The following is a 14,843-nucleotide window of genomic DNA, read 5'->3' as shown; positions in this document are numbered from 1 at the left end:
CTGCGGGTTCTCTCTTGGAGAGACATCCTCAAGACCTTATTAATATCCCCTTTATTAATACTTTATTAATATTCTCGCCATCTACCTAATACCTCCCTCTCCCCATCTACTAACTCCCCTACTCTGTTTTTAACCCTTTGACTGTCGCGGCCGTATATATACGTTTGCGAGGTACAGTGTTTGACGTATATATACTCATAAATTCTAGCGGCTTCAAATCAGGCAGGAGAAAGCTAGTAGGCCCACATGTGAGAGAATGGGTCTGTGTGGTCAGTGTGCACCACATAAAAAAAATCCTGGAGCACGCAGTGCATAATGAGAAAAAAAAAACTCCGACCGTTTTTTTTAATTAAAATGCCGACTTTGTGGTCTATTTTCGTATAGTATTTGTGGTTGTATTCTCGTTTTCTTGGTCTCATTTGATAGAATGGAAACTATATTATAGAAATGGAAGTGATTTTGATTAATTTTACTATAAAAAGAACCTGGAAATGGAGCACAAAGTACAGGAAATGTTTGATTTTTGCCGATGTTCAAAAGTAAACAAATGATGTCATTGTCCAATAAATGTCCAAATAGCCATTCTAATACTCAGTCATGAATGGGTTGATGTAATTTTTACAAATATTACAGTATTGCAGTAGTCTGCATAACAGTAAATCTTCTATTTTTTGTTTGAATAAAATTTCAAAATAAAAAGCAAGAGTAATATCACAGGGACCTGGAGACATGACTGATGAACAAAGAAAATGTTATTTTAGAGCCAGGAATGTCTGCATTGTTCATTCTGGACCTTATTTTGAAATTGTCGTATTTTTTAATTTTCATGAAATTGGCCAAATTGCAAATTTCTGACCATGTTATTGGGTAGTTGAAATCGGTAAATGGGCAGTTTCTTGTACTCAATAGATAGAAAAAATAGAGTTCTGAAGAAATAGTTATGAGTTTGGTTGACTGGAATAACGGAATTAGCCGAAAATAGGGCTCAAAGTGGGCGAAATTGCCGATTTTTAAATATCGCCGAAGTCGCTAACTTCGCGAGAGCGTAATTCCGTCAGTTTTCCATCAAATTTCGTTTTTTTGGTGTCTTGACAATCGGGAAAAGATTCTCTATCATTTCATAAGAAAAAATAATTTTTTTTTTTTTTAAATTTTGCGACACCAGGAGACACCTCAGGATTTGGGGTTGCGACAGTCAAAGGGTTAACTGACAGATCCATACTTTCCCTAGGCTTTCCTAACTTGTTTAACTCCAAAAATTTTTCTTATTTTTATTAAAATTTCTTGTGAGTGCCTCTCCCACTCTATCATCTGCTCTCCTTTTGCACTCTCTCACCACTCTCTTCACCTTTCTTTTACTCTCCATATACTCTGCTTTTCTTATAACACTTCTGCTTTGTAAAAACCTCTCATAAGCTAACTTTTTCTCTCTTATCACACCCTTTACTTCATCATTCCACCAATCACTCCTCTTTCCACCTGCCCCCACCCTCCTAGAGATAGGCAAACTTCTGCCCCACATTCTAATACTGCATTTTTAAAACTATTCCAACCCTCTTCAACCCCCCACTACTCATCTTTGCACTAGCCCACATTTCTGCCAACAGTCGCTTATATCTCCCCCGAACTTCCTCCTCCCTTAGTTTATACACTTTCACCTCCCTCTTACTTGTTGTTGCCACCTTCCTCTTTTCCCATCTACCTCTTACTCTAACTGTAGCTACAACTAAATAATGATCCGATATATCAGTTGCCCCTCTATAAACATGTACATCCTGGAGCCTACCCATCAACCTTTTATCCACCAATACATAATCTAACAAACTACTTTCATTATGTGCTACATCATACCTTGTATATTTATTTATCCTCTTTTTCATAAAATATGTATTATTACCAAATCTCTTTCTACACATAGCTCAATTAAAGGCTCCCCATTTACATTTACTCCTGGCACCCCCAAATTTACCTACTACTCCCTCCATAACATTTTTACCCACTTTAGCATTGAAATCCCCAACCACCATTACTCTCACACTTGATTCAAAACTCCCCATGCATTCACTCAACATTTCCCAAAATCTCTCTCTCTCCTCTACACTTCTTTCTTCTCCAGGTGCATACACACTTACTATAACCCACTTTTCACATCCAATCTTTATTTTATTCCACATAATCCTTGAATTAATACATTTATAGTCCCTCTTTTCCTGCCATAGCTTATCCTTCAACATTATTGCTACTCCTTCTTTAGCTCTAACTCTATTTGAAACCCCTGACCTAATCCCATTTATTCCTCTCCATTGAAACTCTCCCACCCCCTTCAGCTTCGTTTCATTTAATAAATATTTAATAAATATTTACTCCAATTAAAATAGGGCTCTAGCTAATAAATGAAATCTTTCCTCAAAGTTATTTGTGACTAATGCTCGGAACTTGGAGCTCATGGAAACAACTTTGTAAAAGTACAGCTCCTATGTTATCTTAGTCATTCTGCACAGGGAAAACCTTGAAGCCTAATTGCTGATCTTGAGAGCTTTCCATATACTCTTTAATTTTTTCCAGGTTAACAGCCATGTGCGTCATCACCCTCCAAATGTTGAATATCCACAACCCCATCCTCGTGATCTTGCTGCTGAGGAAGAGGAAGAAAGTAGGTGCTACATTATTTTAGCATGGTATATTACACTCACTAACATCTCTTGATATTTATACTTGTGCTACAGTGGGAAACTGGAAATTTTTAAATTGAGCTTAATGCACCTAATGTTGAAAGTGGAGGAGTTGTGAATGTATATATGTTAGTAAGTTTCCAGTTACCCAAAATAGTTGGGACCTGAGCCAGTTCACCAACCTGGATAGCACTGTACATTATTGCAGAATGTTTAGAGATTTTCATGGGAATCATATCTGTGGTGCAATTAATATAATGGAATTTTCATACAGATGCACTCTGCATTAATGCTTGTACTTTTAAAATTTGGGTAGGGACAATGCAGTTAACAGGTTATCATTGGGCCATGTCTTTTTTTTTGTGGGGGGGGGGGGGGAGGACCCTGCCTTATTGGACAGTGTTGTTAAAATGTGAAATAGATATCGGCTGAAAAGAGAATTAATAATTAAATAGTTTTAGTGAAGTATACTAGTAGTGTACAAAGTTTGTGTTGGGTGATGAATAATAATGTACAGTGTGTAATTTTGTATACAAAAGGACAAATTATGATTACTTCTGCAGTTGACACGCTGCATAATTTGTTGAACTTATTTCTTTTACAGGAGGTGTAAAACTTGGACTTGGAGACTTCATTTTCTACTCTGTCCTAGTTGGCAAAGCTTCTTCATATGGTGACTGGAATACTACCATAGCTTGTTTCATTGCCATTCTCATTGTGAGTAGATATACCATGCATTGTCATAATACTGTGTTCTTTGCTACTTTGATTAGCAATGGAAATAATTTGTTTGTTTATTGAAAGAATGATATAAAATGTGGATTCCATCATGCTTTGTTACTTTGGAGATGTACCTAAGTGATGTTAAGATGTAACTGTGTTTGTTCAGTCCCCACTTTTTTTTTTTTTTTTTTGATAGAAAAAAATCTCTACAGGTAGGTGGAGGACATATAATGTTTACTACATTATATTGCTAACCACCTTTTCCCCTCAAAAAAAAAAAAAAAAAAAAAAAAAAAAAGTTAAAATTTATGGCGTGCCTGTCATTTGAACTGTGATGTATTAGTAACGTGAGAGGCTGCAGTTTCGGAGGTGAATCATAGATCAACTTATGCATGTTATAGTAGAATATAAACAGTGTTATGGATAGGTGAATCTTCTAAAACAAAACTTGCAAATGCTGAGAGCTCAGCAAACTACATTCTGACTAAATTTACTGTAGTATCTTAAGTGTTTTTGTATGTATTTCAGTATACAAATGCCATTTTTAAAATAAGCTCTTGTTTTTTCAGGGGTTGTGCCTGACATTAATCATGCTGGCAATTTTCAAGAAAGCTCTGCCAGCCTTGCCCATTTCCATTGCATTTGGCCTTATATTTTACTTCTCCACATCTCTATTAGTTGTGCCATTCACTGAGCAACTTGCTAGTGAACAATTTTATATATAGTACAAGTCACATTTTAAGCCAGTAGGTATATATTTAGCAATGCTTTATATATATTCAACCTAGTGAACCATGAGCAAGTGTGTGTATAAAGAATGATGTCTCAGAAGTAAACTTCAAGATGATTCTGAAGTGTGTGGACAACATTTTAAGGCAGAAGCAGCATAAGAACCCGAGTATGTTATGTGTATTCACTACAAACGAAGTACTGCACCTAATGAGAGAGACATTGCATATGAAGGGCCCTTTTCTTGTAATTGATTTTCAAATACTTGATCATAATAGCTAAAAAGCTAGAATGGGTAATAAACTTCATACAAAAATATGGCTATAGCTTATTCCCATTGTTAATATATAACATTTAATATAAGATTTTCATGTTTTAAGTTTTTAGAATTTGATTTTGTATTGTAGAACTAGCTTTTTACTCAAGTCAGTGCATTATCACATACATTGCAGTCATTGTAAATGACTTAATATTTTTGCAGTGGTCACAGAAGCTTTACATTTGAAAGAAATGTGTCATAGGCCACATAAAAATGATACTATTAAATAGCCAAAAAGTCAGTTCCATAATTTTTTCTGCTATTGGAAAAAAGCATATATACAATTGAAATAATAATTATATCAATGTTTAATTCTAGATATTTAAATACCTTACCTTGAATAAAGGGGAATTCCAGGAGATTACAGCAACCATTTTTTGGAGGCTGTAGCACACTACCATCTACAAATATCTTCAGATTTGGTATTGAAGTCTATGCTATGCTCTGAACTCTCATCTGTAAATCAAAGCTCAGTCTGACAAGCCAGAAATTATGATTTGGTCATTTTGAAGTCTTGGGACAATTAGTATTTATTTGGACAATCATAATTTAGACAATAGCCATCATGTACCAGTTAACTATACACATTCGAAATCAGCAGAGTATAAGGACTCCATTGATATAAATTTTATTTCTTTAGGTGAAAAACTTACTTTTTACCTCTTGATTTCTTCTAGAGGTTATGATGTCATCTGGAGTATCATGTATCATCTGTTTGAGAGGCAAGAAACAGGAACTTGGGGACACTGTTGGAGGTTAAAGGCACAGATATTTGGAAGTATTTCTTCAGTCTCAGCATGGTCAGGAAGTGGAATAATTTTGGTGAGGAATTGGTGAAGGCAGGCCCCATACATAGTTTGAAGAGCAGGTACAATAGAGCCCACGAGGCTAAGGGGAAGTGAATCTGAAGATTAGCAAGTTAAGCAGCAGGGCCTGGATCAGCCAACCCTTGCAACCATGAACAGGCGAGTACAACTATTTACTGCAACTAAAAACAAGGTGAATGTATTATGTACAAGAAACTGCAATAACTGTGTAAAAAATTTTTGTTAATGTTTCCTATCATCCTACTACCCTTTTGCATATTCTTCCATCAAAACATTCCTCCCTGCAGTGCTGTATGACCCTTCTGGGCTTTGTGCATAGTTTGATTATAATATTATTGCCAAGGCAGGGTGACCCAAAGAAGAAAACACATCATTCATTCATTTAATTGCTGTCTTGCGAGAAGCGTACTGACGTCACGCTTCATATTACGCTTCGACTACAACATCCTCGCCCCTCCTTCAGAGTGCAAGCATTACTAGACTTTGGTCCAGCTAATTGGACCCAAGGCTTGGAAATTACACTCAACAACACATCCAGTAAAAGCCACCTCTCTCCATTTGCTCCTATCCTGTTATATGTACATTTCTTTCTGCTGGAAAGAAATGTTCCTATATATGATATCGCTGTTTTCTGTAGATAATACATCTGTCTTTCTTCCTCTTTCAACACACCGGCTGTATCCCACCAAGGCGGGGTGGCCCAAAAGGAAAAACGAAAGTTTCTTCTTTTACGTTTAGTAATATACACAGGAGAAGGGTTACTAGCCCCTTGCTCCCGGCATTTTAGTCGCCTCTTACAACACGCATGGCTTACGGAGGAAGAATTCTGCTCCACTTCCCCATGGAGGTAAGAGGAAATAAAAAAGAACAAGAACTAGAAAGAAAATAGAAGAAAACCCAGTGGGGTGTGTATATATATATGCTTGTACATGTGTGTGTAGTGTGACATAAGTGTAAGTAGAAGTAGCAAGACGTATGTATATGAGACAGAATAAAAAGACACCAGCAATCCTACCATCATGTAAAACAATTACAGGCTTCTGTTTTACACTCGCTTGGCAGGATGGTCGTACCCCCCTGGGCGGTTGCTGTCTACCAACCTACTACCTAGAACATCTGCCTTTATCTTTAATTAAATAAATTCTTCAGATGATACCCCAGAGGTCATACAGTGACCCTTAAACTTGGTGAAAAAGTCAACCATTCAGTTTGTGACCTAAAAAAAAAAAACTTGCATCAGTGGATTTCTTGTACATTATTACTTTATTAATTACAAATATGTATACAGTATACATGGGTTGTTACCTAAGTTATGATGTTCCGTAGAAGTGCTAATTGTCCTGTCACGTTAAAATGACCTAGGCCATGACTTTTGACCTATAAATCAGACTGAGCTAAGGTTTATGGATGGTAATATAGAATATCCCTAAATACCAAATATAGAGATTTAGAGATGGTAGAATGTTAAACACTAGTTTTTTTTTTATTTCAGGAACTTGCTCAAGCCCAATTTCTATTTTTAGTTTATTTTTTTTATTAATAAACTGGAATATTTTTGAGATGTGACATTTTCCTTAGTTTTCCTAACAAGCATTGTTTCAAGTAACATGTATCTTAACAGTTTGTTCAACAGGAATCATAATGTTATCAGCTCAAATCTCCTCATGCAGAATGGGTGAGGTTTGAACTTATGGCAAGCCACTCCAAAAACTAGCAGGCCAGTTCTTTGCCCACTAAATCATATTTCCCTATTAATATTAATCCAACTAGGTGTATTCTGTAGACAAACAAGGTTAGCAAGGGCCCCTCTATGACAGTAGTTTTCACAAACTAATCTCTCACTACCATGGTTTGTGAAAACCTGCATTTGTGGTTATAGGGGGTCTATGCTAACCTCCCCAGTTTATGGAAATGCACCTAGTTGGATGAATCCTATTAGGCTGATATGATAAGATGGTTAAGGCATTGGCCTACCAGTTTAAAGACTGGCTTACTATGGGTTTAAACCTCGCTCATTCTGAAAGTTGTTAAGTCGTTCTATTATGATTTCGAGTCATTCAAGCCTGTTAGATGTATAGGACATTTAAGCGAACAGCAAAATAAACTCTCAATAAAGTAAGGAGTGTAAGAGTTTACTTCACTTTTAAAAACAAATATATATTGTGTGATTATATGAAATATTGGGCTTTAAATTTCTATTCACATCAGGGTAAGCCTTTAGTGACTTGAGTTATTTAAAGTTTCTTGATTTGCATATATGTCAGTGTAGAATATTTTGTAATTTTAAAGGTCACTTCTTAGTTATTGGTACTTTAGGTTAATATGCGAAATTCCATTCTAAGAATTTTAATGAATACTTTGTGAAAATGTGAATTTAGTTTATTGCATCAGGAGATATACATATGCTAATATGAAGTAACAAGTCATTTTACTTAAGTGATGGTTAGAAACATGTGAACCAAATACTTAGGATATTTTATTGTGGATAAGTTTTTATTTTGGAACCTTGTTCACTCTAAACATAGCTGGGGGCATGAGAAGCTTGCCTCATGAATGGGACACTGCACGTGGCATACCAGTCCATGGCAGATCCTTCTCAAATCTAACCCTTCTAATGCATGTATTTGTTGAACTTATTTTTTCATGCTATCTAAGCTTTGCAACTCACTTGACTTCACTAAAATTCAGCTTACCTCCTTATATAACCCTAAGTTTCTCATGCCCACATATGTTTGGGGTGAATAGTCCCAGGACTGAATATATCCACAATTAAGAGTGCTCACGTGTCTTTAACCACAACTTGTTGGTATCATATACCAGGTTTTCAACTTTGTAAGTTTTACCTCACATTGAGGATTGTTAATGGCAGTAAAGATTATGGTTAACATATTAAAGGTTCACATTCATGAAAGTACCTAAATTTGTTATATTTCACTTCCCCACTTAAAGCAGAAGACAGTCCTCAGCAAGCATTTTGCTTACATTATTTATTAGTAACAGTACTTGCTGAAAAGTAAAGTCTTTTGAGAATATTTATATTTGTGAACCTTACTCCATTCTCAGTCTAGTGGTTGGAAGAATTGTTGGTTATTAAAGAGCAAACCTGATTACCTCCCATTCCCCAGGTGCTGTTCAACCCCTACGTGTTTAAATGCTTTCCCTTAAATATAACGAGCGATGATGATGATGATGATGATAATAATAACCATTTAATTACTCATAAAGACTAATCCTTCATTCTCTGCTTTTGAGAATGATAATAGGAGAAATTTTAAATAATTTTCTTTTAGAATAATACTTAACTGCATAGGGATTGCTGAATGACCTATACAGATTTAGTGCTTTGTGTATATATTAATAATTATTTGCATATGATTTGTATCAACTAAATATTAAGTCTCTCTTCAACATTTTATATTTCTTCAAAGTAAAACTTTTAAGATAAAATGTAATGTAATGATTCTATGAGCAATCTTCTATTATTTATGTTTCCTCTAAATGCCTCCTAATTCCAAAATTTTAGGTTAAGAAAATATTACAGGCAATACTCTGAGGTGAAAAAGTTGCAGTTTTTTTTTTTTTCCAACTCTAAAGAAATGGGGATATCATGCTCACTGTTATTGTACATCTGCTTTGTTTTGTATATAGAGTACATATTTTTTACACTGCTGTCACTGTTATACAAATCTTCATAACATTTGCAAAAGTTTAGAAATGATGCCTAACAAGAAATAATTCAACACATTTTATTAGGGAAAACAAGAGACTTGGAAATGTGCTTCCGATAATCCCTTAATAGCGGGTGGAGTGTATCCAGGTCTTGCTGTATATCAGTGCTAGATGATACTCCTAGAGGTTGTACAGTATAGCTTATGTATACAGTACTTTATGAAACTAGTATGCTTATAAATAAGCATATGGTTTGGGTTCTAAAGTGTCTTTAATATATATTTGAATTGTAACAGTAAGTTACATTCAGGAAGCTATTTTTAAATAATACTATCAAAAGCTGCTGATTGGAGTATTCCTGATATCAATACTTCGTCTCGGTGGCAGATTTCAGCAGTTTGCAGATATGGAGTAGACACTGATTCAGTATCTCTGTATCTGTGATCAGGCATGTACCAAGGAAGACAGAGTAAAATCAGGGTCAAGCTGAGATTGCTGAAGCTCATAGCCTCTTTTTTAACAATTGATTTAGTATTGTATGCTGTTTTACTGACTGCAAAGTTTTTACTAGTAGAGAGGACACAGCTTTCATTTATCATAGGAAGAAAGTTAAAACTTAATGAGGTTAATCTGTGAAGCTGTTGAGGCAATAACCACCATTATCATTTTATTAATGACAACCATAAGAAATGAATGATACCTTCAAAGAAATAGTTTAAGTTGTTTTTTAAACAAGTGAATGTTGGAAAGGATTTTTAACTTTGTTCTCAGTACAAGCTGTATTATAAATGCATTATAGCTTGTAAAGTAGGAATCTAGATCAACATTAGAGTACAAATTAAATTTTTTTTACACTGAATGTGAGCTTAGCTTTGAAAGATTTGACTGAATTGCGACGACATTTGAATTTGAAGAATAGACTGTGGAAAGAAGTCATAAAATTAAAGATTGCTTTTACAAAATGGGCACAGATATTTAAAATTTCAACAAAATGATATTTCAGAAGAATTAGATATTAGAAACCTATAATAAAATTAAGAATAGAGGAAACATAGATATATGAGAGGTGAGAGTATGGAAGAATAAGATTTGAGGCAAGGTGTAGCAGAGGATCCTTTTAAAAGCACACCATTTTGCCCAAGGCTGAGCTTTATCAAGTTATTCAAGGCAGGTGTTGTCTTTGGTACCAGCACTTGTTCGGAGGCAATTTTGAATGGTCCACCCTACTGCGTAGCATGGAAAACAATCGATATGATACTATATTAATCATTCCAATATAAAACTGTAGGTGATTTGATGTAATAGTAAAGTATTTGTTTTTTTACATGTTACTGTAGAGGTGTGGTGCGACTGTAGTGCTACAGTTAGATACAGTAAGAAACCCCCCTTTTTTATGTTACTTGTGCAGTCATCATATGTTACCATGACATTTGTAAAGTTATCAAGTGGTAGATTTTAAGTAATTTGAATGTTTATAGCAAATTCTCACCTCAACCATGTGTTCTCTCCTGAGACTTAAGTATCAGTTCTAAGTTTTATTAGCATTTCAAAGAACTAGTCAGATTGTTGCAGAGTTCATTTTCCTTGCAAATAAACTCATCACTAGGAAACTTTCAGTACTGTTATTTGGGACCATTGATTTTTGATAGCTTAAGAGAGAACACCAACTTTATTTTAGCATTTAAAAAACTTTTAAGTGGAATGGTTCTCCTGTTGCAATGACTGCTTTTATGCCCAACAATTCTTTAAGCTATTAATGGAAAATTTTTGATGTTTTTTAGTTGGCACTTAAAAAAAAAAAAAAAAAAAAAAAAAAAGTCCTTTTAGATCATCCATTTTGTAAATTTTGGAGGAGAATATTTCTTTTATTTATGGCAGATTGTGCTAATAGATTTTAGCTAAGGGTTTGGTATGGATTTTTTAGGGGAGTATAAGATGTATCAAAATCACTGAGCTGGTCACTCAGTCACATTTGGTCTGGGGTAAATTTCCTTCTGTTGAGGTTGTGAAGAATGTATAGTTTCAGCTTTAATCTTGCCATGTGCCCACAACAAATCTTTGATTAATAATGATACTGGTAGTTTCACAAAGGGTGTACTGCATCCTAGCAGTCCACAAAGTCAGTATTGTTGGTTGTACTGTATTTATATACTACATATAAACTGTATATGGGGAGTTCATAGTATCTTTTTCTACTTGGTTTTTATCCTTTTATAACTAGTCAAATGACATTCAATTTTGTAATCTGAGAAGAGGGCATAAGGTCTTTAGTAACTCAAATGCTAAATCTAATACTTACTGTGTATTCATTGCACTCTTCATCATCCAAAATTTTTATTGCAACAAGCTCTTATTATATTTGCATCACATGTTGGGAAGCAGTGCATTCATGCTTTATGCATAGCTCAACATTCCATCCTCATTCAATATATTTAACAGGATATGAATGGTTAGTGTGATTGGCTTTATATAATTGTGTAGAACTTGTGTATTCTATGAGAACTTTAATGTGATTTTAATAAATTTGAGAATGAGTATGTTACAAAATTGCTTTCATATCCTTTTCTTTTTCAGTTGACATCTGTAGTTTGTTTATTTACCATACAGTCCTTAGATTAAATTATGTTATTTTGTAATTCTTTGAAGTTAACAATTTTAAATTTTCAGATTAAACGGTGTTTTGGCATTATGGGTTGCACTCTACATCTTGTTTATGTCCTTTAACTGTAGCTAATTTTTTACTGTGCAGTGTATACATATTTTTATTTTGTGTAATAGGTCAGTTTCATTTAGTCTTCTAATTTATAAGTAATAATTGCCAATGCTTAGAAAAGGGATGAATTATTGCTTTAGACAATGTGCATAACAGCTGACACGTTTTGAAAATGTATGGATTACTTGAAGGTGTAAGTTGTTGAAATGATGTTTTATGAGGGAAGAAAAGCACATTTTAGGGGCTGTACATGAAAAGGGAAATGGTTTCCAGTAAGACTGGGGGCTTATAAAGGATATGTGATGTTACCAATATACCTTAGCAAGGTCAGTGTTAAATGTTAAATTGTTTTGAAAATATTGTAATGAATAAACTGCCAAGAAAATTTGTAGACACTGTTGAGAACATATTCTGCCCACTTCTGACCTGATCCTACCTCTTGGTTTGTAATTTTCCTGCCTCCTCTACCGTTCTACTCTTGATACTACTGGACTTCTATTGCCATTTTGCATATGTTCCTTGCAACTTCTCTTCCACTACTGAAAAATCTTGACTAGTAATCATATACCTATGTAGTTTTCACTACCTTTTCAATTTTCATTTGTCATTTATATTTTCATTTGGATTTTCGAGGAAATCTGGCAGAGCTTCATCTGTTGGTCCATTTTTTCTCTTGAGTATGTATTTACCTACTTTATGTTAAATATTGCCATGTTGCATGCTTTTATCTGTTCCTTTGCAATCTGTTAGTCCGTAGCCTGGTGAAAGGGACATTTGCAGTATAAATAGGTGATTTTTAGATTATCATCCCGAAGGATTGGTAACCCAGGATAACCTAATAGTCAGCACATCAACCAAGACTTGTTATCATTGAGGTTGTTTAATCCTATCCCCAGGATGCAACCTGCAAGTCGACTAACACCTGGGTACATACTTAGTGCTAGATGAACAGGGGCAGCAAGTGTAGGGAAATATGCCCAACATTTCATCTGTACTGGGAGCAATCCCCTGTCTGTGTGAGCTGAGGATACTATTAACCAAGCCATGAGCAATCCTCTATTGAAAATGCTTCACCCATAAACCATACCCATGCAATGGGCTTTGTCACAAACATGAATCTGGAGAGGGAGGGTAAGTATACAAGGAAGGGCAGTAAGGTGGACAGTCAGGTTAGGTGTAAGATGAGGGGTGGGTGTAGGTCTTCTTAGCGTGGGTTGATAGGCTGATTAAAAAAAAAAATTCTTCTGAAATGGTAGATAATCTGTTCTGAAAGTAATGACACCAAAGGTATGAAATTTGATGGGAAGAACTCGGAATTATGCAGGCACAAAGTTAGCGATCTTAACACAATTTACACACCAGCAATTACACCTGCCAAGTCTTATTTTAGCCTAATTCCATTGTTCCAGTCGACCAGATTCTTAGCTATTCCACTATGCCTTCCATTCTATTGATTTAGCACAAGAAAATGCTCATTCAGCTACCCTATACGTAAAGTTATCAGAATTTGGTAATTTTTGCCAGTTTTTCACACAATTCAAAAAATACCATTTTAAAAATAAGTCCATAATACACAGTAGACATTTCTGGCACTAAAACATTTCCTCTGTTCATTAGTCACATTCCCAAGTCTCTCCTATATTACACTCGCTCTTTATTTTGAATTCTCATTCACATAAAAATAGATTTGCTCTGTTTTTCGGATGAAATATAACCAGGATTATTCATGGTTTACAGGATCCCAGTAATTGAATTAGATCTATTAAAAACCCATAAAACAGACTGGGGGTTGTAGGGGAGACTTGCCTGTCCTCACAAATATTGGGAAAATCTAATATTTCTGCTAGTTTGACCTCAATTTCAAGCTACTTCCAATGTTGAAACAATCAAAATCATCTTAATTTCAGTCATGTATCTTCCATTCTATCAAATGATACCAAGAAACAGCCAAGAACCCATAAAAAACATTTGAGAAAACACTTGCAGATTTGCTATTTTAAATCATAAATACTGTTAGTTTTGTTTTTCCCATCATGCACTGTGGGGGGGGGGGGGCAGGATTTTTGATGCACAGAACCATTCTCTTGAATCTATGCCAAAAGTTACCACTCACAACTTGTCTGAATGAGCTGAGCTCATGATTTGGCACTACATCAGGGACCCTGGCCTCAGTGAAGTAGATCTACGTGATGGACAGCAAAGAGGTCGAGATTTTACTGTACTTTACCTCTTCAAGGGGGGCTCCTTGGTGTGGTGAAGAGGCTCTTGGTCTGAGGAATTAGACCTGATGGTCTCCTTCCTCAGACCAAACCTAATACCCCCCCAATCCCCCCTTCCCTATCCCATCCTCCCTACCCTCCCTTTTCCCTTTCCTCCTCCTCCCCGTCCCTCCCTTATTCCCTTCCTCTTTTTGGCCTGTAGGATTCTTCCCACAGGCATGCTGGTTCCTCGGTAGGGGGAAGGGTACCGGGGTCCATCCCATTCTGTTGAGGTTCTTGGAGGTGGCGTAGTTTGCCGTGGAATCTGGATTGCCTGGAGATGTCCTGATCCCTCTCCGGTATCCCGGGGGGTGGCTTTGGGTGTCTTTTGGACAACGAGTATATCTCTGGAAGCCGCCTTTTGAATTCCGGGGGTGGTGGCCGAAGGAGGTAAGCTTTGTGGCGGATATCCGGCCGCCTTCTCTTTTGTCCACCGAGGTAGCTCGGCAGATGTGAGGTTGCTATCCCGGATTGCTGGTTTACTGGCATGAAGGGTAGGGTATGGCACGGGTTCCATGCTGCATCTGCGCTACTTGCGGTGCTGATGTCCTCTTGGGCGCAGAGGGAGATTTCTGGCCCTTTCATTCCTCCTAGGAACTATTCCTCCTTACTCCCCCCCCCCTTTTTTTTTATTCTTTTTTTTATTTTTATTTTATTTTTTTTTTCTTAAAAACAAAAAGACAAGAAGTAACTTAACCATGGAGATCCCAATCCATGAACTTCCTACCCCCGGGCCCCTTCTTGATACCGCACCCCATTCTGACCCTGCCTCGTTTTTTGACCACTCTTCGGACACCCCTGATGCCCCTGTACCTCTTGCTGGTGCTGTTTCCTCACCCGCTTCAGGTACCGGGGCTTCGACTGACTCCTTCGATTTGTCTCGGCTCTCCTTTGACTATGCTTCCGGCCTCTCTACAATGCGGCAATTTTCGA

At 36.2% G+C, this 14,843-nt stretch overlaps 1 protein-coding gene across 1 annotated transcript in view; it reads left to right on the top strand.

The window, feature by feature from the left end:
• LOC128693570 (presenilin-1) overlaps positions 1–11,486 on the top strand; it is a 47,201-nt gene extending 35,715 nt beyond the window's left edge. The window contains exons 9-11 of the mRNA XM_053783351.2: positions 2,566–2,653; positions 3,277–3,389; positions 3,965–11,486. Of these exons, the coding sequence (XP_053639326.2) occupies positions 2,566–2,653; positions 3,277–3,389; positions 3,965–4,120 (357 nt within the window). The 3' untranslated portion in view covers positions 4,121–11,486. The remainder of the gene's footprint in view (positions 1–2,565; positions 2,654–3,276; positions 3,390–3,964) is intronic.
• The last annotated feature ends 3,357 nt before the right edge of the window (positions 11,487–14,843 follow it).

The sequence above is a fragment of the Cherax quadricarinatus genome, unplaced genomic scaffold (genome assembly GCF_038502225.1).
Source record: "Cherax quadricarinatus isolate ZL_2023a unplaced genomic scaffold, ASM3850222v1 Contig160, whole genome shotgun sequence".
Classification (NCBI taxonomy): domain Eukaryota; kingdom Metazoa; phylum Arthropoda; class Malacostraca; order Decapoda; family Parastacidae; genus Cherax; species Cherax quadricarinatus.
This window is presented reverse-complemented; position numbering and strand designations above follow the sequence as displayed.